At 42.7% G+C, this 21,870-nt stretch overlaps 1 protein-coding gene across 1 annotated transcript in view; it reads right to left on the bottom strand.

Annotated features, from left to right (window-relative positions):
* Window positions 1–21,870, bottom strand: part of MFN2 (mitofusin 2) — a 495,982-nt gene that overhangs the window by 464,893 nt on the left and 9,219 nt on the right. Inside the window, exon 2 of the mRNA XM_044063040.1 lies at window positions 14,699–14,834. Coding sequence (XP_043918975.1) covers window positions 14,699–14,834 — 136 coding nt within the window. The remainder of the gene's footprint in view (window positions 1–14,698; window positions 14,835–21,870) is intronic.

The following is a 21,870-nucleotide window of genomic DNA, read 5'->3' as shown; positions in this document are numbered from 1 at the left end:
AGATCTGATATACCACCTGGGTTGAATGATAAAGTACAAATTAAACCTTTTCTAAAAAATAGAAGGATTTTTAAGCCCCGTTGAATAGTTTTTGTTATTTGTTATTTATATCATTTTATGAACTTACGCCTAGATGATTCAGGCTTGGTTAGGGATATGCGTTTTATCCACTTTTTACTTCATGATGGGTTAACCATAGATACATCATAAGGTTTAGTATTGATACACAGCATCAGTATCAATTCTGATCCCTGTGAATATAACGCATGCCCCTATTATTGATTTTATATATTTAGCGGTATGATTAGATTTATTTTATTTCCGCTATATTAGTAGATTAGCCTTTTGTTAGAGGATACAGATTTGTCCTTTCTTATGGTTTACAGTATCAATTCTGATCCCTGTGAATATAACGCATGCCCCTATTATTGATTATATATTTAGCGGTATGATTAGATTTATTTCCGCTATATCAGTAGATTAGCCTTTTGTTAGAGGACACAGATTCTTCCTTTCTTATGGTTTACAGCCATGATTGATGTGTTACAACAGTTCTTCATGTAACATTCAGCGATCCTCACACCACTCCCCCCCCCCTTTTTCTTAATAGGGTCCGCCCTGCTGTTTTAACACTAGCATGATTTTCAGTAGGTCAGCTTTATTTTAGGTGTTATAACATCATCCCCCTTTGTCGGGAATAGAGGTATGTCTGGGCTGGTTTGACATTCTTTCATGTTAGATAAGCGATCCGTAATCTCCTTTTTTAGAAGGTCATGCCATGCTGTTTTTAAGATTAGGTTCTCTACAGTTTGTTACTCTAGGTTGGTCTTGATGCAAATATGAGTGTTTTTTCTGACCACTGTTTCCAATAATTGCATGATTTTTTGGTAGGTCAGTCTTTAGTTAGTTGCTACAACATTTTTTCTTACGTAGGGAATTAGGAGCATACTTGGGGTGTTATGACAGTTACTCATGTAAGATAAGCGATCCAATTCACCCTTGTCTTGAAGGAGGTTATGCTCTGTTTACTAATATTATGATGTTAACTATTTGATCCATTCTAAGTTGGGCTTGATGCAACTAGAGTGTTTCTTATGATCGTAACTATATGTATATGTGTTGTTTTTGAATGTTTTATTTTATTTTACTTTGTTTTGTTACTGTTTTTGATATGTAAAGGGGAATGTGTTAGTGTGTACTTGGACACATTTCTTAAATTCAGTTTTTACGTTTTTAAACATTTTTATGTACTGAGCACTTTAAAATTATGATATGGGTCACCAGGTATTGCGAGCAACCAATTGGAATTTATGTGATACTATTTAAATGTTTGAAGAGCTGTGAAATGTGATAAGTCTGATGAAGCCTGTTGGCGAAAGCGCTCACTACGTTCTGTTAAATTAAAGTTTTATCTGACATCGAGAAGTTTCATTTTTTGATTCGTGGAGATTTCATTGTGACTTTTAGATACCTAGCGTTCTATTGCCAGTTGGACAGCGTGTATGCCTTTGGACTTTGTGATTTACTACGTTTTTTTACACGCTGGTTCCTGCCTCTGTCTGTTTGCTTTTCTGCATTGGATTGGTTACCTTAACCATTATGCCCAACCCCTTCTTTTTACAGAGACTACTAAATGAGTCTTCTGGTCAGTCCTTTTGCTGGGTCAACTGCATTCCTCTTAAGATGGAAAACGGATGAAAGCCTCATGAGGCTTTTACATTCAATACTGGCATACTATGGGGCTGAATGCCTTGTTATCTGCAGCAGCCATCAGCATCATATTCCAATCTCTGACAAAAGCAACACCCGTGGTTGTCATTTTTCATGATCCAGTGACCACAGGTATTTTTGACTAATGAACATGGGAATTCTCTGATTGTATCAGCAGGCCATCTATATTGCTTTATTGTCTAGTAAAAATTCTGAGATCCATCTCAAAAGCGGAAGAATGCACCAAAATACTGTAACCAATGCAAAAGACCTTCAGACTAAATATGCACTGTTATATGAATCCTTGAAATAATGCAGATGAACAGCTGAGACACTTACAAATCACCTTCTCTAGGTATACCACAACTCGCTTTGCAGCAAATGAGCTGGGAAAAAGATTATGAATCAGCACAAATAAAGAACAGCTTGCACTTCACACAGTCCATTTTGAGTTGAAAATGTGTTATGTTAAGGACTCTGATGAAGAAATATCCGAAACCCACATCATTAATGAAATTCAAGAGTAATGCATGCAGAGCAAGGAAATGAGACCTGAGCATAAAATGAACAGAGGATGACTAGTCCAGGATGAAGTGGCATAAAAACATGCTCCACAAGAAGATTCCATGGCTGTCTTGATATGTTAGAAAAACAAGCATTACAGATAAGTCATGAAGGAAGATTTCTATGTTCTCTGATGAGATGAAGCAGGGGAAACAAGGAGTACCGTTCACAGCAAAGACCAACATATGGCTTCAGAATGTATTTGGAAAGATGTCAGTATCAGTGACACTTGGCACTGTTAGAAGTAAAGAGGTGTATATAAGGATGTTTCACTGTTAGAAAAGTAAGCTAACAAAGAAACTATTCACACGGTAAATAAATAAAGGGCTCTATTTAGGAAAATGAGTAGTATACACTAAATTCCAAGAAACTTTGGAAACTCCCAAAGGAAGAAAGAAACTTCACCCTTTCTTTTTTGATGCACCAGACTACTGTCACGTTGCCTAACTCGATAAGGACAGTGTGCACTAGGAGAATGAGACTGGAAAACTACAAGACTTGGGATTGCTGCCAAGTATTCCAACAATGTCAGTGGCTAAGCCCCACACTCATCACAAACAGCAGGAAAAATCAGAATATGTGTTTAATCCCTACAAAAGGCAGGTGGATTCACAATCAAATGCTACTACATTACTATGCCACAAGCTATTGGCGCTATGCTCCAGGTGGTGCGCCACAGGCGGGGGGGGGCACTACACCCCGGGAGGTGCGCCACAGGCAGGGGGGGCCACTACACCCCGGGAGGTGCGCCACAGGCAGGGGGGGCCACTACACCCCGGGAGGTGCGCCACAGGCAGGGGGGGGCCACTACACCCCGGGAGGTGCGCCACAGGCAGGGGGCCACTACACCCGGGGAGGTGCAGCACAGGCAGGGGGGGCCACTACACCCCGGGAGGTGCACCACAGGCAGGGGGGGCCACTACACCCCGGGAGGTGCACCACAGGCAGGGGGGGCCACTACACCCCGGGAGGTGCACCACAGGCAGGGGGGCCACTACACCCCGGGGAGGTGCACCACAGGCAGCGGGGGCCACTACACTCCGGGGAGGTGCACCACAGGCAGCGGGGGCCACTACACTCCGGGGAGGTGCACCACAGGCAGCGGGGGCCACTACACTCCGGGGAGGTGCACCACAGGCAGCGGGGGCCACTACACTCCGGGGAGGTGCACCACAGGCAGCGGGGGCCACTACACTCCGGGGAGGTGCACCACAGGCAGCGGGGGCCACTACACTCTGGGAGGTGCACCACAGGCAGGGGGGGCCACTACACTCTGGGAGGTGCACCACAGGCAGGGGGGGCCACTACAATCCAAGAGATGCATCACTCTGGATGATCTATTAAAGTGAGATTCCAACCCCCACAGCTGGTCATGATTTAGATGGATGTTAAAGATACCATGGTTCATGATGGAAACCAGAAACAATGTAAACACACAATTATATTTAAAGATACACGGTATACAACGTTTATCAGTGGACTTCAACCATTACACACACTGCATTCCCTATTTCTTACCATATTAACTTATTAATATAATAATCCATGCACTACACTAATTTTAAACAATGGTGTCCTTTCCAAGTCCTCTGAACTTTCTTGCTTGTAACTTTACTTTTCCCTAACATATTCTTTATTTCATATGCTCCCACCATCTCTTGTACAGATCTAACCAATATGAAAAATAAAGCTTTTAACCCAAAATATTTATCGGATTAAAACTGCAATAACTCATGTGCTTTTTAAATGTCCTTGGTTTCTGAACAACTCTGCCAACACCTAAATTACTACACATTTGTACACTTAACTACTGGACATACTACAGGTTCTACTACAGCAATAAATTTACTTCTTGAATATTCATTCTCTTTTCACACATTCACATTTCATACGTCCCTATGCAGTTCTAACAGAAAGTACACTGCAGGCATGCTGGAATTCAATAATTAATAACGTACATCCTGGCATACCTGAGGAGTCGGCCACCTCCTATAGTGCACAAAAAAAAAAAAATCTATAAATTTGTTCATACACTTTGTTTGTGTCTTTCGGCTTTTCCCGGTTAGGGGTCGCCACAGCGGAACTCCAGTCCACTAATGATTGGCAGTAGATTTTTTATGTACTGGCTTGCCGGGCCTAACGCACAACCTTCAACGAAGGAACGCCCATTCACGCATGTCGCTACACAGAAGACGCTCTGAGAATCGAACTGGCAACGTCTAACTGTGAGGCGACAACGCTACCGCAGCACCACCACCGCAGTGTCAAACATTTCTCCTATATTACTACAACAATGTCTACTGGCTTAATGTCTTACATAGTTAAATTTTATGAAAATGTTTCAGCTCCACTTATCCTTCACATCAGTCTTTTAAATAACATTCTTGATTTTTCTCACTGCTATCTTGTCATCCATTTCTAGGAGCCCCTCCTCTATCTTTTATAATCACCCCCAATACCTGACCACATTGCCCTGTCAGCCAGGGATCCCACAGGTGGAGAACTAGTTAGTGAAAGCTCATGGATTGGTTAAAGAAGAGAACAACCCAGTACAGTGTTAACTGGTGGAAGACTTTGCCTTTTGCCCTGTAGTCATTCACACCAATGCAAACCTGTCTGCTGACATCTGCTGGTGCATTCCAATAATTTCACTACAGGACTAGAGCCCTTTGTCTCCACTGTGGGCTTCTGTAATAACAAAAAGATCTTCTTACCTCAGTAGGTTAGCTGACCAACTGCTGTCTTATCCCTAAGGCCCCTGCTGACTCCACAAGGATGGGGTGCACTAATCCAACTTGGACCACCTAGTTCAGTCTGCACACAATCTCCTCTGTGCCACTGAGGCACCTCCTTGCACACACTCATCTTTAAGATTCTCTTCCACCCATTCAGATTTTCCCATTGTTCTATCCCTCTTCCCCTTTCAAACACACACAAATCTTAATTCTTAACCCCTTTTGATTGGTTAGAAGACAACAGATTGACAATCAGGCCTATTTGCTCTCCTTAGACAACCTTAAGTCCACGCACTGATAAACTTCATTTTGTAGTTCAGGGTTTGAGTCCGTCATCCTTCATCTGTCTGGTGTACAACTCCAAACAAGTCACTTAACCAGACAGTGCTCTTTGATTTCCCCAAAAAGAAGGGCATTAAGAATGAAGCACAACAAAGGACAAATTACTTGTCATAGAAATAAACAGCAAACTATTCACTATTTCTGAAAAGCTGAGTTATAGGGAAAATGCTGTTTACTGATTCCCAACAAACTTTATAATACGACATATTCTTTAAGATCAAGTGAGAAAGGTCATAAGTTACAAAAAACTGGAGACAGCATTCACTACCCTGCTCAAAACCATCACACTAAGTCAACAGTCGAAACAACTTTACATCTTCAGCATTAGGTTGCCTTGGGGCTACAACTTGGGCAAATCTGACTCCATGTTGACTTAGAATTTTTAAGGGTGTTGGAAGGAAGAACTGAAATTATAGTTATGGGTGTAGAGAGGATTAGATTTAAGATCTGGCATGCAGGACAGTTATGGGAAAGTAATCCTCTCTAGATGTATCACCATATACTCCTGAATGTCTTGTGGGAAGTGCGATATAGAGTTAAAGTGTCTTAGGCCTGAAGTTGCATACCATTTGGCCCCTGCATTTGTGGAAAGATAGTGTCCAAATTCTTGACATTAAGTCAAATAAATTCAGTGAGCTAAGGACTCCAGCAAAAGGTGTGTCACATTCTTTGTACTTTACAGATTACTTATACTTTAACAAAACACGCATACTACTTTTCAAAGACATACCTTTCTTGACATATTCAGCAACTGGAAGGGCCCCATAGGCTCCTAACAAAGACTGCTAACCTACAGTCCCTGCACTACCAGCAAAGACTTGAAATGCTATTCCTTTACTCAGTTCCTTATAGGCACTTGCAAATGTGATTCATGCTATGCACTCCACGCCATTAGGGTCCATGTCCTACTTGTCTGTTAGCAAGTCAAATATCCATTGGAACATATATACATAAAACACTGGAGAGAAATTTATTACTCATCACTTACCCAGCTCTGAAACAAAACTTCCTCGGCAAGTTACATCGGTCAAATTAAACCTGGTTGACTGGAAAGGTACCATAAAATTACTCCAGGAGGGTCTTACAGGTTCATAGAAGTTCACTTAGGTTAAGGGTCCCAGGGCCTTTATAAGCCTAGTCATGTTATACAGATGTTGCTATAGTACAGTGACAGGGCTTTCAGTCCTTCCATGCAGGTCATATTTTGGAGGCCCTGAATTTTATTGGTAAGAAACCTCTGTCGTCTCTCCAGCTGCTGCAGGTATCTGGTGAGGTACATGCAAAAGGGAACGTTCTACTCTATTAGTGATCTGATGGGGGTCAAGCACACAGGAGTTATAACATCCTTCAACTTGGATGCGATGCCCTTACTAATGAGATGCGCAATGTGGAAGGCTTTTGCTTACCATTGCGGACACATGGTGAATGAAGTTTAGATTGCCATCAACCTGTGTTCCCAAATCTTGCACCGATGAGTTTGAGCTTAGGGGGTGCTGTCAATACTGTAATTTGAATGGACTTCCTCTTTGCCAAAGGAAATAATAATGCACTTTTTTGCATTTAGTTTTAGTCCGTGGCTTTGGCACCAGTCATTTGCCTGTGTTAGAGCCCCTTTTGTAATATGTTAACATCGTTTGGGGGCTCAACCATTGTGCCCAGTTTGCAATCATCAGCAAACTTGGTAAGCCACAGGCCATTTACTTTCCCCTGAACTTTAGAGAAATAGATTCCAAGCAGTAGAGGGCACAGGACAGATCCTTGTGGTATGCCACTGGTGGACTGGAAGAGATGAAATCCCCAACTTTGACAGTATTCTTTCTGTTGGTGATCTGTTGGGAGAGTTTCACAATGATACACAAGTGCAGAATTGTGTCAAAAGCCTTGGCTAAGTCAAGATAGGCAGTACACACTGGTTTGCCTTCATTCAGGGCTTTGGTGACATTCTCAAAGAAGTCCACCAGGTTCCATAAGCATAATCTACCCTTAAAGCCAAACTGGGTCAGGTCAGAGTTTGAAAGTCACCTCTGTCCTTGTTGATAAAGTTCATGATGACTCTTTCTATGGCCTTGCAGACAAGGTTGGTTAGGCTTATGGGTCTATAATTCCCAGGGTCGCTTGATGGATCCTTTGTGCAAGCAAATTACGGTTGCTGTTCTCCACTCTGCTGGAACAAAGCCAGTGTTCAGGCTAAGGTTAAACAGAGTGCCAAGTGGTTCCACTAGGTCTCGTTTTAGATTGTTTAGTAAGCAGCAAGGGATGTTATCTGGTCCCATACAGGCCATGTTTTTGGCCTTGGAGAGCACGGATATTACCTGCTCTTTGAACATACTAGGCAGAGGACTGGTGTCATGTATGCTTTGGAATATGACTGGTGGGGACAGGGAGGTGAAGTCTGCACCAAATCTATCAGCTAGCAGGTTTGTCATTTCATCAGGTTCAGTATAAGTACCACCATCTACTTTAAGTCTGGCACATAGTTGGGCATTCCCTTTTAGATTTCAGACATAGCTAAAGAATGCCTTATGATTATCCTTAGCTAGGGATAGTAACCTAGTAGTATTTATAACTAGGTTTAGAGGACTTTACAAGATATCGCATTTCCTTATTCAAGCTGTGGAGGGTATTCTTCTGCTGAGTAACTTCCCTCTTCTTCTTAAACATCAGTTTCTTCCTTTTGTTATATAACCTATTTATACTCTAGGTCCACCAGGGTGGCCTGTTTTTTCTGGAGAACCTGGTTTTGATATGGTCAGGTACAGCAGTATCTATACAGTTGCCTAGGTGGTTTTATGGGGCATTTGTTTACTCCTCTGCACAGGAGTTATTAATGAATGTGTTAGCAGGGGATTTGAGACTTTATACCACTGCCTAGATGGCTGCAGTTTGCTTTGGAGACATTTTCTTCGAATGAAAAATTGCTGAAGTAGCTATGGATCTCAGAGTGTGTCCTGACAAGCCCAGGCAATTCAACTTTCTTTTTTTTTTTGTATATGAAGGATATACAATATTTCAACCATCTATACAAGGTAACCCTGGATACCGGCTTACCCATTCTGGTATTTGAAAAGGAGACAAACAGTTGGTCAGATTTCCTAATGTCTTTTGTCTACGGAGATAAAATCACAATCGTCTATGGATGTCCAATAAATGTAAAGTGTATTCACCTTTGTTTGAGAAACTGGGAAAAAAAGACTGGTAAACTGATAGTCTGATTGATATTTGTTTCTGACACCACCTTTGGCAGAAAGGAACAGTTTGTTCTCAAGGAAACTCTCCGCTACTACAAAATAGTTTTCCAAGATAAAAATTTTAGGTTGCAGTTGCCAGCAGGCTCAAAGGGGGAATGTACTGTTGTCTGTAATAAGACCTCAGGGTACAAATGGATCTTTATACGGTGGTTTTAACAATAAAGTCCTTTTTAAGAATGCTTTCCAAAGTTGAGCAATTAAAGGAGTATTTTTTGAACCAATTAAGAAAATTTGAAAAAAATGCTAGCTGAACCTTAAGAGTAGAGGAAGAGGCTCCTTCTTCAAAGAGCAAAGCTAAAAATTCTAAGATTTTGTTGATGGGAGTGGAGAAATAGTCAATGTTCTTATAAGAGCCCAGTAGGAAAATATCTTCCATTTACTCTTATAGAGTCTTCTAGTGGAGGGTTTGTGTGAGGCCAAAAGAATCTTACTACTGGGGAAGCTAGAGAATTACACCTGGCAATTAATAGAACAGGAGAAGCCAAGATGTGAGCCTGAGGTTCTGAAGGTTTGGGTAAACTAACCCCTCTCATAGGTTCACAGGTGTGTACTAGGCTAATGGCCCTGGAGCCTTAACAAGCCTAGCCCATAGGATTACCCAAGCATCTTGCCACCCAACCTTAGGTTCATAGGTTGGTACTAGGCTACCGGCACTAGGGCCTATATAAGCCTAGCCAAACAATTCCCTGGATATTTCTTCCCGCAATATTTACTTCCCTGGACCCCTGTCTAGCAGGCTGACTGATGTGATAACCTGGGTGAATTTCCTATCGCCCATATCTAATGGTCAAGGTTCCTTTTGAAGACGGCCAAGGAGGCGCTCTGCTTGACATGTATGGGCAGTCTATTACAGAGTATGGGGAGTCTCTAGGTCAGGAACCTATTCCTCCAGCATGTTTTGTTCATTGTGAAGACAAGGTTAAGATCCCTGGAGCGTGTGGCTCTGAAGGATTGGGATTTCTTTAAGTGGAGCATGTCCAACAGCTCAGGGTTTGACAATGTCAATCAGGTTCAAGAGACAAGATCGGCCCTTCATGAAGCCAAACTGGGTGGGGTCCAGTATTTGAAGGTTGCCAATGTCTTTGTTTATAAGTTCCATGATAATGCGTTCTATGCTCTTGCAGATCAGGCTCGACAGACTGATGGGACAGTAGTTCCCGGGATCCAAGGTGGAGGGCCCCCTTGTGGAGTGGGATAACTGTAGCTGTGTGCCACTCATTGGGCACGAAGCCTGAGGTGAGGCTATGATTAAACATGACACTCCGGTGAGGTTCCACTGCCTCTGTCGAGTAGAGCCACTGGAGGAAATCTGGATCTCAGTCTAGAGTCAACAGGCACTGAATCAGATAACCCCAAACAAAGGGGAACCAAATCTGTGAAGACCAGAAGGGAGCAACGAGGATTACTTTGCTCTTCAACCTGATCACATTACTTGGGGACGGAGGAATTAAAGGAAACGAGGGGGAAAGGAAGGAGTACAGAAATCTTGAGGGCCAATCATGCGAAGGGCATCTCTCAGGGACTTCCCCAGAGGTGGGACCAGGGCAAAGCAGGTGCTGCACTTGTTATTCAGAGGTGATGCAAACAGGTCACAGCAAGGCTGGCCCCAGTGATGAAAAATTTTCCTCACCACTATGGGATTGAGAGACCACTTGTGAAGCAGGAGAATGCATCTGCTCAGTTTTGTCTGCTATCACAATGGTATGCGTTGCTAGCAGAAAGCGGTTGAACAGATCACCCACCCAGACTCAAGAGACGTTCTTGACAAAGGGGGAATGACTTTGTTCCTCACTGTTTGCTGATGTGCCAAACTACCGACATAGTCTATTCGAACTGCAATTGTTCCTGAGGGAAGAGCAGTTTGAAAGGCCTAAAATGCTAAAAGCACTGTCCTCAGCTCCAGAACACTGATGTACAAGTTGGCCTCTAAAGGGGATGAAGTGCCTCAGACATTCTTGCCAAGATAATCCCCCCAACCCATTTGGGAAGCGTCCGTGGTCACTATGGCTTGGGGCTGAGACAGAACAGACAGCCCAAGAAAATTATGTCTGACTGAATCCACCAAGCTAGTTCTGTCTTGCAACAATTGGTAATCAAAACCTGAGTGGACACTGGCTGATCCAGAATGGACCACTGAGATGTTAGAAGCTGCTGAAGAATTCTCATGTGAAAGCTTGTTAAGAGGAACTAACGTAATGGCAGCTGCCAACGAGCCTAAGGCCTGCAAGACTAGTCGTGAGGCTACTCTTGTTTATGACAACTTTTTTCACTTGGGCCTTGATCTTTTGCGATCTTGGAAAGGGAAGGGAAGCTATGCAAGTACTGGTATTTAGCACCACTCCTATGAACTCTACAGTTTGTGCTGCAGTCAGTTGTGATTTTTTGTAATTTACTGTAATCCCCAGGTTGGGGCAGGTCTAGAGAACATAGTCTCTTGCTTGTTCTAGTGGATGCCTGGCAGAAGCAGTAATGGGCCAGTCGTCCAAGTACAGAAACACCTGGAATCCTTGCAGTCTCAAGTGAGCTGCTACTGCTGCCATGTATTTGGTGAACACCCTGGGGGCTGTGGTGAGGCCAAAGGGGAGAGCTCTGAACTGATGATGACCGGCTCGCAGCCAGAAGCACAGAAATCTCCTGGAGTGCTCATCCATTTTTATGTGGTAAAACACATCCTGGAGATCTATCGAGCGCATCCGATCATCTCTCCCTAGAAATGGGAGAACAGACTGAACCATGACCATCTGGAATTTTGTCTGTTGGACAGACTCGTTCAAAACACTCAGATCCAAAATTGGTCTCTAATCCCCTGTCTCTTTTGGCACTAAAAAGAATCTTGAGTAAATTCTGGATTCTTTCTGGTCTGGTGGGACCTCTTGGATGACACTTTTTTGTAGCAGTTCTTGAATTTCTAGTACTGCTGGTTCCTTCTGACTGGGTGGAACATTGGGGATTTTGCTGAAATTGTTTGGAAGAGAAAGAAAAGGTATAGTGCATCCTCTGGTTATAATCCTTTGCAACCAAACATCCGAAGTTATCTGAAGCCAGGCATGTTGGTGCAAGGACAGACACCCCCCTGACTGCTTCCAGAAGAAAGCCACTGGACCTCCTTTCAGAAGTGCTGATAGGGTTTACCAGGAAAGGAGTCCATGGAACCGGTGTCTTCCATTAAAGCTCCCCTTTCCACCCCTGGGAGAGCCACTGCCACATGTATCCTGAAAAGGCCCTTGGGACTTTCTGAACCACATTTTCCCCACTACTCTGGTTCCTGCAGAAAGACCGCTGAGGAGGAGCAAAACATATGTCCACTGCAGAAAGGATCTTTCCATCTTTCTCAAACCGGGACAAAGTTTTTTAAACTTTAGGGCCAAAAAGGGACGAGTCGTGTCCTGCCCCTCATAGCCAACAGCATAGCCATGACCCAGAGTTTTCTCAGGATCCAACACAGCCAAAGAACTCAGGGTAGAAACTGGTACTGGAGATGCAGATCTTGTTGGAACCAAAACAACCGGCATCGGAAAACTCAGAGCCAGAATCTCCAAGGCCTCAGAGGAAGAACAGTAGGAGGGGTCACAGAAGGAGGGACTCTGGCACCCAAAGAGGTTGAAACAAGAGGATGCACTTGAAAGTCCCCTCGCCACAAGGAGCTGATCCACCAACCTCAACATGTCTATTTCTGTCAGGATCCTAGTGGAACAAACTGACTGGGTAGAGGGGGATTTTGGTCTTTCCAAAAATGGGCTGGGTAACTGACCAGCAAAAGGATCTATGGATGGGGAATATCTGGTCCTAGGTTTATTCAAGAAAGGAAATTCATGACATTCTGTTGGATCCGAAGATATTGGTGCCACAACAGAAGGCGACACTGTGGCTGCCGGCTCCATAGGCTGATCTAATATTTGTTCTGATAATGTCAGAGGAGATGCCAGCTTCTGTGCCAGAAAGTGTAGGTTTTGCAGAGATGGAATGAACCAAAGCTCAGTTTTTTTGGTTGTTGGTACCAAGGGAGAAACTGGCACCAGTCGATTCCTCTTTTTTGGTTTGTCTAATTTGGAGGCTGAAGATGAAGAGGAAGGGGGAGATATGCCCATTTTGCTTTTACCAGAAAAACTAGGCAAGGCCTTCTCAAAATCAGATTTAACTATCCCCTTTAGCAACAATTTATTTTTCCTTTCTACCAGGGCCCGGTGACTAAAGGCATGACAGACTGAACAATCCCCTTGCAAGTGGACTGAGCCCAGGTAATAGACACAAAGAGAATGCCCATCAGAATTGGGCATCTTATGGTCACACACTTCAGATTTTTTAAACCCAGAAGTTCCTTTAACTTTGTCAGCCATAATCTTACACAACTAATACCACAAACAACCCAATAACAGAAAAGGAGAGGAAAGCTACCAACAACGGTAGAAGAGAGTACCGAAGGTACAGAAAGATACCAGTGATGGCAAACAGACTACAGCAAATGTAGGGAGAAATACCATTTTTTTCTTTTGAAAAAAAAAAGGGCAATTTGGCAAAGCGCCTCTCACAGGCAAATGAGATCTGAAGTAAATTGGAGAGAAGCATTCTGGGTAGAACTTGGTCTAGAGTGTTTTTTTTTTGGTTCTCACAGGCTGTAGTAATCGCAGAGTCAGTTCCGATACTCAGAAGTGAACCCATATGTCAAGGAATAAATGAAGACTGACATCAGATTTAGTAAGTTGGCAAAACAGTGCTGTCATACCACACCTAAAAACAGTCAATTGTGACCAGTGGTTTTATACCTTTTAAAAAAATGAGCAAACAAATACATATGCTGGACAGTACACATTCCTGCTGGGTGGGAAGGTGGGGACAAAGGAGAAATAATTTAAAGCTTATCTGATGAACAGGGAATTGGACAGAGCAGGAGAACTAAGCAATACATATTCAACTTCAAAGTCCGTATGTCAAGCCCGGCTCCATGGTACAAAGGGAAGAAGCCCGACTGTGACCCTGATGACCCAATTCCTATTAGTGACTTTGGCACTGGTAGCTCCAGACAAGGGGGGAGATGGAAGCCAGTAGCCTATCAGCTTGCTTATCCTTGAGGGAGGATTAGGGATTCTGCTTGTAATCACAGCATTCCCTGGGGAAGACGAGGAGTGTTTTGAGGTTTGTGAGCAGACTACTAATCATTTGGTAGTTGGTGATGAAGATAAGCAGGTAAGCAATCTTGCACTGTGGATGACTGTGATCATAATGTTAAGCTAGCTCTTTTCCCAGTTACAGTTTTCTCATCTCTTCTATATCTACAATCCCTATCCCTGGCCACACATATGTTGCCTGTCTCTCACGTTCTAACCTATAACAACCTGGAAAGGCCATTACCTCCCTATGGAGGGAGGACATCTGTGTCTAAGGTTATGGCACAATTTTGCCATACCCCTTTCCCTCCTAGGAGGAGGAAAGGAGAGGAAAAATGAATGCGCTAGTGGAAGCAGGGCGTTTGTCAGCAGCAGGTGGTGGGTGGCAAAAAAAAGTATGCATTTCTGTTAGCTTGTGAATCACTACAGGCTGTTAAAGCTCCAGTCTTTGCATTTATATATATGTATATATGTATACGTGAATGTGTGTGTAATATAATATATATATATACACACACATATACATACATACACATATACATATATATATATACACACACACACACACACACACACACACACACACACACACACACACACACACACACAGTTTAGACTAATTATATAGAAAAAAGTCACAGACCCTACCTATCCAGTTTTCAAAAAGGGGGCATAAATCAGTTCAAAGTTATAAAGTAGTTTCAAAGCAAAACTTGAAATTAAGCACAAACTATTCAGCGCTGGAAAGAAAGAGAGAGAAAGGGAGTATGTAACATGTATTCCAAGTCATCACAACTGCTATGACTGAACTGTAAGCAGTTCACCAGTAAAATGGTACTAGGAAGAAAGGTCTGTTGAAAGTGGAAACCAGATGAGTTTCACACCTTTAGATAACAGCTAGTGCAAATCATATTTATGATTATTATATGTATTTTTTCACATTTTTGTTTTCAAATTTTCATGAAATTTTAATTATTCTAACATTGCAACTCACCTTCCAAAAAATGCTACTTTCATGTGTCGTCGAGCTAGCACCTCACTAATGCCAATAACCTTGGCCAAGTAACCTTTAACATCAGACACCTGTTCCTCTGTTGTAATGGGGTCCAGATCTTCGTTCTTGTATGTTTCTAAAGAGTAAAACGCAAACATTCTATAAGACACTAGACTTCATTATACATCATTACAAAAGAACCACTCATTTCATATTACAAAATAAATGCATGGCACAGTGAAACTGTGTAAAATCAGAGTCAAAGCATACTTCCAGATTACACTGCATTACATACGGAAGTTAAGGAAAAGGTCACCAGTCTCTATTAATGGTTCTTTCACAACTTATCCATCATGGTATATACTTCGGTCCCTATTATATCATCAAAAGAACAGTTCATTGAACAGCATTTCGAATGGCATTTTGTTGAACTGTTCTTACTCAGATCACATTATGGTAGGGATCGGAAAATTTGCCCTTTCCCCACTGTAGTGTGGTCTTGATATAATTAGCGGGGGTGGGGTGGGGGGCACAGGCCCCCAACATGAGGGGAGTTCAATAAACAGCGCTTCCGATGAAATGCCATTCAATGAAGTGATGGTTCGATGATGACATGATATAGACCCATATACCCAAGGTCCACAGAAACTATAGTCCCACATTATTAATAGATGCGATAAGCATATCAGTGAATACTAATGCCCCCTTCTGCATATACCGTGCTAAGCACTTAATTCAGAAGACCTTAATGACCCTCAAACTCTTTAAAGGGCTCCCTACTGTATACCTCTCTCTGGAGGTAAACATGACATAATGTGGAACTTATAGTACCTATTTGTAGGCATGACAATGTGTGAGATTAGACTGATGGCAATCTCTAGCCACAGAAATAACCAGGACAAGAAGAAACCCTGTGGGTTTAATAAGCCTCTCATTTCTAGGTAAAACTAGCAGTCAACCATCTAAGTAAGGCAAAACTCTGGGGCCCTACAGGTGGCAATAACTGTTGCTGCCGCCAGCACCACCATCACTATGCATTTGGTGAATATCTGGGGGCACTGAGATGCGACAAAACGGTAGGAACTGAACTTGTAGTCACACTTCCAGGATGCTTCAGCAACTTTCATGCGTTTATTTCATTCTAAAGGTCAAAATATCACATCAAATATCCTCTTGATAGACATGGAGGATGGAATGCAGAAAGACATTTGAGTATTTAGGTCTCTGAGATCTACTATTGGGCAGTGGCCCCAAGTTGATCTGGCCACCAAAAACAGCCTAGAGAAAAATCCTTGTCTTCACTGGTCTACTTAAACCTCCTGGATGACCCTCTTTACAAAATGTTGGTGCATGTCTGGCAGTGTGTGTGTAAACCTCCTGGATGACCCTCTTTACAAAATGTTGGTGCATGTCTGGCAGAGTGTGTGTGTGTGTGTGTGTGTGTGTGTGTGTGTGTGTGTGTGTGTGTGTGATCAGGTCTCCTTCCTTTCCCCTCCTCTTACTGGAAACATTTTTAGGGCTGCTGAATTCCACCAAAAGGGGGCTGTCCCTCTGCATGGACTTGAATGGGATGAAGTAGCTGTTCTTGACGAGCTGTCTTACCCATCTATGCTTGGATATTCTGCACCACTGAGGAAGATGAAGGAGCAACTTCTTGCCAACTGCCTCCAAAAAGGAAGATGGCCAGAATGGGAGTCGGGACAAAGGTGACACCCCCCTTTTGGGAGAGGTTAGCATTCTTAAAAATTCTGCCACCCTCATACAAACAGCACTACAGGTGTCTTGGTGAAGATGACTGATCAGGTCCATCCTTCTGCTACCATTGGGTTTGCAGTGTAGGACACCTCTCGGAGCCTTTTGTTCAAGACTATGAGAGGTGTGACATACAAGCTTTTCATCAAAAAGGAAGAAAACAGCTTTTATTTAAATTCTGCTTAAATATTTTAATCTGCACTTGTAGCGGCCTCTGTGGTGGTAACATTCTGCCTAAAAAGCAGGCAAAAAGCACACAAGTACAAAAAAGTATCTGTTCTTATTTTTTTTAGTTTGTTCTGGGGACCTTAGTTTTATACCTTCTTTCACAGTTTTGTGAAGATTGCGCATTACTACAAGCTTTTAACTCGGTTTATAAATTCTACTGCACTTCTATTTCCATAAGTAGAATTACAAGTAAAGGGTAGCATTTTTTATTTTGTACCCAGTCTGGGGTCATCAGTCTTGTAGCTTCTTTCACAGTTCTGGGAGGACTGATTTACTGCCAATTTTGAGGCTTTTTAGTCATTTATTACAGCATTACTGGTAAACGTCTGCATAGTCCAGTAGCGTAGTCTTTGGTGGCATAGCAATAGTGGCAGTACTGCTTCAGTACTTTTTATAGCTGTACATACCTGCTTAAAGTTGGATTCTAGTACCTTTCTGTTAACCTTGCTACTGATTTTCCTGTGTTCTTTGAGTCTGCCTTACCCGTTTTGAACTCAAACACAGGACTAGAGCTCCCAAACCCATTCACCCTACTCAGTGTGCCGAACTGGTAGTCAACAGTACCACAATCACTGAGCACAGCAACACAGCAAATTTGCTGGCTGACAATTTAAGCTCAAACATCCCCCCCACCATGAAATTCCTACTAGCATAACCTCTCCCAACTATTAAGAGGGAACAGGTTCCGGTGGCGCTCAGGCCAAAACTACAGCCTCAGTGGGCCCAGACAATATCCTGGGATGCGTCCTAAATAGCTTGAAATATGACCTATCTGGACCACTTGAGTCACTTTTCAACTATAGCCTCAAACAGGATCTGTACCATGGCAATGGAGGACTGCAATGGTTATCCCACTACACAAGGGTGGACCATCATCCAACCCCAGAAACTACAGACCTATTAGTCTGACTAGTCTAAAATGCAAAGCCATGGAACAAATCATAGACATAATCAACAAAGACATAGGCAACTTTCAGACAATGGACCCAACCTAGTCTGGCTTTGTCAAGGGAAGGTCATGCCTATTAAATCTGGGGGACTTCGAGAAGGTCACCAAGGCAATGGATGAGGGGAAAACTGTGCATAATGACTACCTAGACCTAGCTAAGGTGTTTGCTACAATACTACACTCTGGTATGGTTGACAATCTCACTGAAATGGGCATAAACCCCTACATAACTCGCCAAGTTGCCAGCTGGCTCACAGAACAAAGGAAGTCAGGAACTGTAAGCCCACCTCCACTAAGAGACCAGCCACCCAGCAGGGTACCTCAGGGTTCTATGCCAGGATCACTCTTATCTGGCATCTACTTCTCAGAGGGTGAAGGCTAATATCAAAGGCCTTTGACTAACCAAGTCTGTAAATTGTAAATTGGGAAATATCACAGATATCCCCCAAGACGAAAACATCTTAAAAGAGGGCCTAACAAACAAATAACTGGTGCCAAAGTCACAAACTAAAACTCAAGGCGAAGAAATGCATTATACTGCTTTTCGGGAAAACTGCCACCCAGGCTAAATACTCCATTGATAAGACACCCTGAAAAGTTGGCCTGGTAGTCAGGGATCTGGGAACAAATTAAGACACTAATCTGGCCTTTGATCAACATGTGACTAATGTAGTAAAAAAATCATTTTATGCTGCCCAACTTATAAGTAATGGTATGACATCCAGTCAAAGGAAGTCATACTGCCACTTAATTCGGCCCTTATCAGACACATCATCGAGTACAATTTCCCCTTCAACCTGTACCTGACCAAACATGTGTAACAGCTGGCACACCCACAAAAAGTTTATTACCAGGAGAATCTAGGTCTAGGTAGTCATTGTGCACAGTTTTCCCCTCATCCATTGCCTTGGTGACCTTCTCGAAGTCCCCCAGATTTAACAGGCATGACCTTCCCTTGACAAAGCCAGACTAGGTTGGGTCCATTGTCTGAAAGTTGCCTATGTCTTTGTTGATTATGTCTATGATTTGTTCCATGGCTTTGCATTCATGTACTGATCGCTTTAACACCCTTTCTCTATATTCAGTATCCAACAGGCTTCTGAGGAAGCAGTTTATGCCTGGCATACAAGGCATCCTCTGATTCAGCTCTGATGGACCTTTTCCACATCCACAAAATAAACAGCATCAGAACTAGTAGAGCCAGGGATTTAAATTTTGCTTTTGACATAAACAGGACATATTGATAAGACAGAAATGTCTCAGAGGATCTCCATGCTCTGTAACAGGCTCCCCATCAATATGAAGGAGAATCTATCCCTAACTCTTTTAAGGCACAGTCTTCAGAAATGGATGGAAATTCAGAAATTCAGAAACTCACCCTGGGTCTGCCCCCCCCCCCCCCATGTCTCTGATAAACACAGGCAGTCAGTAATGCCCAAACTACCATACACCCCACACACAACCTCTAGAAACTTCTAACATACCACTTCTTAATAAATGTCCATGATAAACAGGGATACAACTGGGCTAACTTGCATGGCTAAGCTTATAAAGACCATGGTGGTCATTAGCCTACTATAAACTTATGAACCTAAAAAATCAGCTTACTCCATCTTCTTTCAGTCTCAGAGAAGGAAGGGTGGGGAGAATGAACGACCCTGGGAACAGAAAAGGTCTGTCCATTCTCCTTCAGGCCCATGAATCAACTTCAGACCCAAACAGCAAAGGTTTGTGAAAAGGATGCAGTCAAACATTTCTTTACTGCCCTCCACAGTACTAAAATACAGCCAGAAATTCTGATGCATAACTATGTTGAATGCTACTGTCCATGCAGGCTCCAACTGGTCATTAAATGCTACTTGAACCAATATACTGCTGTCCATGGAGTATATGGCACACCGACTAATGAACTGCTCCTTTAAACAGATCTGTCAGACAGACTTTCAGCACTGTCAGTGGCACAACAGGTAGCGCACCTTCCTTTGGTGCAGAAGTCTGTGGGTTCTATTCCCACACCAGGCAGACTGACTGCTTACACTGAAGTGCATCATCCTTAGGATGACCTGTTAAACCAAGGTTCCATCTGCTTGAGTTGGTGGTAGCTCAGGTGGATGCAAATTATTCCACAGTGCCTACTGAAGAGTAGTAGTAGTTCCTCAATGCCCCGGCTAAATTTCCCCTAGCGGTATAAATACCACCTCAGGTCTCATTTGAAAATAGGCTATTAGCCTAATGGGACTAACCTGGTCAATAAAAAGAATAATTACAAAATACTAATAAAAAAATAGTACTCATCCAAAATACTCAATGAAATGAACTGCATGTGGAGCTAACACAGCATGCTAAGAAACAAAGCTGTGAATGTGAAGGCCCATCTTCACCAGCTTGCCCAAGGGTTGGACTTTATATTATAGGGATTGCAAAGGCAGACACTGAGGAGAGGGATTCATATTCAAGGTGGCCACACAGTCAGTCTTAATCCAGTTTTGGTGCCTCAACATAGACAGCAGGTCTGAAGATATCATCACTTTCTTGGATATGGCACTAGAGTCCAGATTCTCCCAAGCTACACTGGCTGTTTTTGTTTGTGTCTTTCGGCTTTTCCCGGCCAGGGGTCGCCACAGCGGAACTCCGGGCCGCTAATGATTGGCAGTAGGTTTTTACGTGCTGGCTTGTGTACTGTCACTAATATCTACCCAAGTAAAACTCTGGAGGAAGCTTTATGAGACAGGCAGATGAAATCTCTTATGAGAGCAGGAAGTTTCCCAGGAAGGCCAGCTTCCTCTCACTATCCTCTGTAACACCTTCCTTAATTCAGGGCCTTCTAGAAACAAAGGTAGAGAAATGGACCCTTTGTCAAAATCTTCCCTAAGGGGTCAAATCTGATGAGACTTTCTGTGAGCTCATAAAACATTACTGACACCTGAAGTGGAGAGCCCATGGATTCACTATGGGAGGCAAGAAACAAATGTTCACACTAGATCTATTTTTATGTCTCTTGAAGCAGAAAGGAGGTGGAAAACTGTCTGCCTGTGCTGCAGCTCCTTGACTGCACTGCCAAGTTCTACATAAAATCAATGCCTGAAAGTGCTGGACACTTCTAGACTGCAGGGGGAGAGGAGAAGGGCCCTCAAGTAAAAGTATGTCCCTAGAATGCAGGAGAAGCAGGACTTGTCATAGAACTCGCTACTGCTTCCAAAGATAAGCAGCAGCGGGAAGGAATCTCCACCAAGTGGCATGGATATCTCTGCATTAGAATAAGGCATAACTCTGATACTATCAATTTAACAGGTTTAGCTTTAATGGCCAACTGTCTAATAGTTTTGACAATTTAAGAGCAACAGGCTTCTCAGTACACTTAACATACCTTAATAAGAAAGGATTCATAGAAGAACTAGGAGGAGAGGAAGGAGACATGACCCTCCCCACAACTGTCCAAACACAGAGCCAAAAGGGAGATGACAAGCCTTTTTCTGAACTTGGCACTCTAACAAAAAGGCAAAAAGCTGCTCCTCCCCTGAACACAAGGAGAGAGATGTTATGTCAAACAGCGTAAGTTTCACATGAGTCGTATAAATATTAAGGACTTCAGCGCACACACATCTTTTATGAATGTTGACTTGGGTAATTTACTTGCTGCAGTCACACTTACTAGAATAAGGAGGTATCTCTCTCATACACACACACACACAAAACACCCAAAATTGTGACACAAGGGGAGAAAGAAGTCACAGCTGAGTGGTATGGTGGCAACAACGTAACGGCAGCACACAACAGAAAAGAAACTTACAGATCAATCCCAAGGCTTAGAATGCAACTGTGGCTGCAAATGATACAAAAAGGATACTTCACATATAATCCAAAAGGGAACTTATTTAAAACTAAACTGTTGCCACACTAGTTTGCGATTGTGTAGTGTAATTGCCAGAATTTTAGCACAACCTGAGTGACTGAGCTTGTCCACTGAAAGGCATGGATTGTAAAAATGTATTTAATTTATCCCAAGGTTTTGCAACTTCAAAGTATGTTATATTAACAGAAGTAACAACATAGCCCTTTACATATGGGGACACTCCCACTCCATGCAATCCAGTGTTAGTTTTTTTTTTCCAATAAACATCTTTAATAAATATCATGTATGACATAGGCAAGGTTATATTTATATAAATGAAAAAACAAACACTGACATCACTTCAGGTGCAAACATTATACATCACAGACACCACTGAAACAACTGTAGTTG

Source organism: Protopterus annectens, chromosome 2.part1 (assembly GCF_019279795.1).
Source record: "Protopterus annectens isolate FY-2018-M chromosome 2.part1, PAN1.0, whole genome shotgun sequence".
In the NCBI taxonomy this organism is placed as follows: Eukaryota; Metazoa; Chordata; order Ceratodontiformes; family Protopteridae; genus Protopterus; species Protopterus annectens.
The sequence above is the reverse complement of the archived record's forward strand: the minus strand, read 5'-3'. Positions and strand labels throughout refer to the sequence as shown.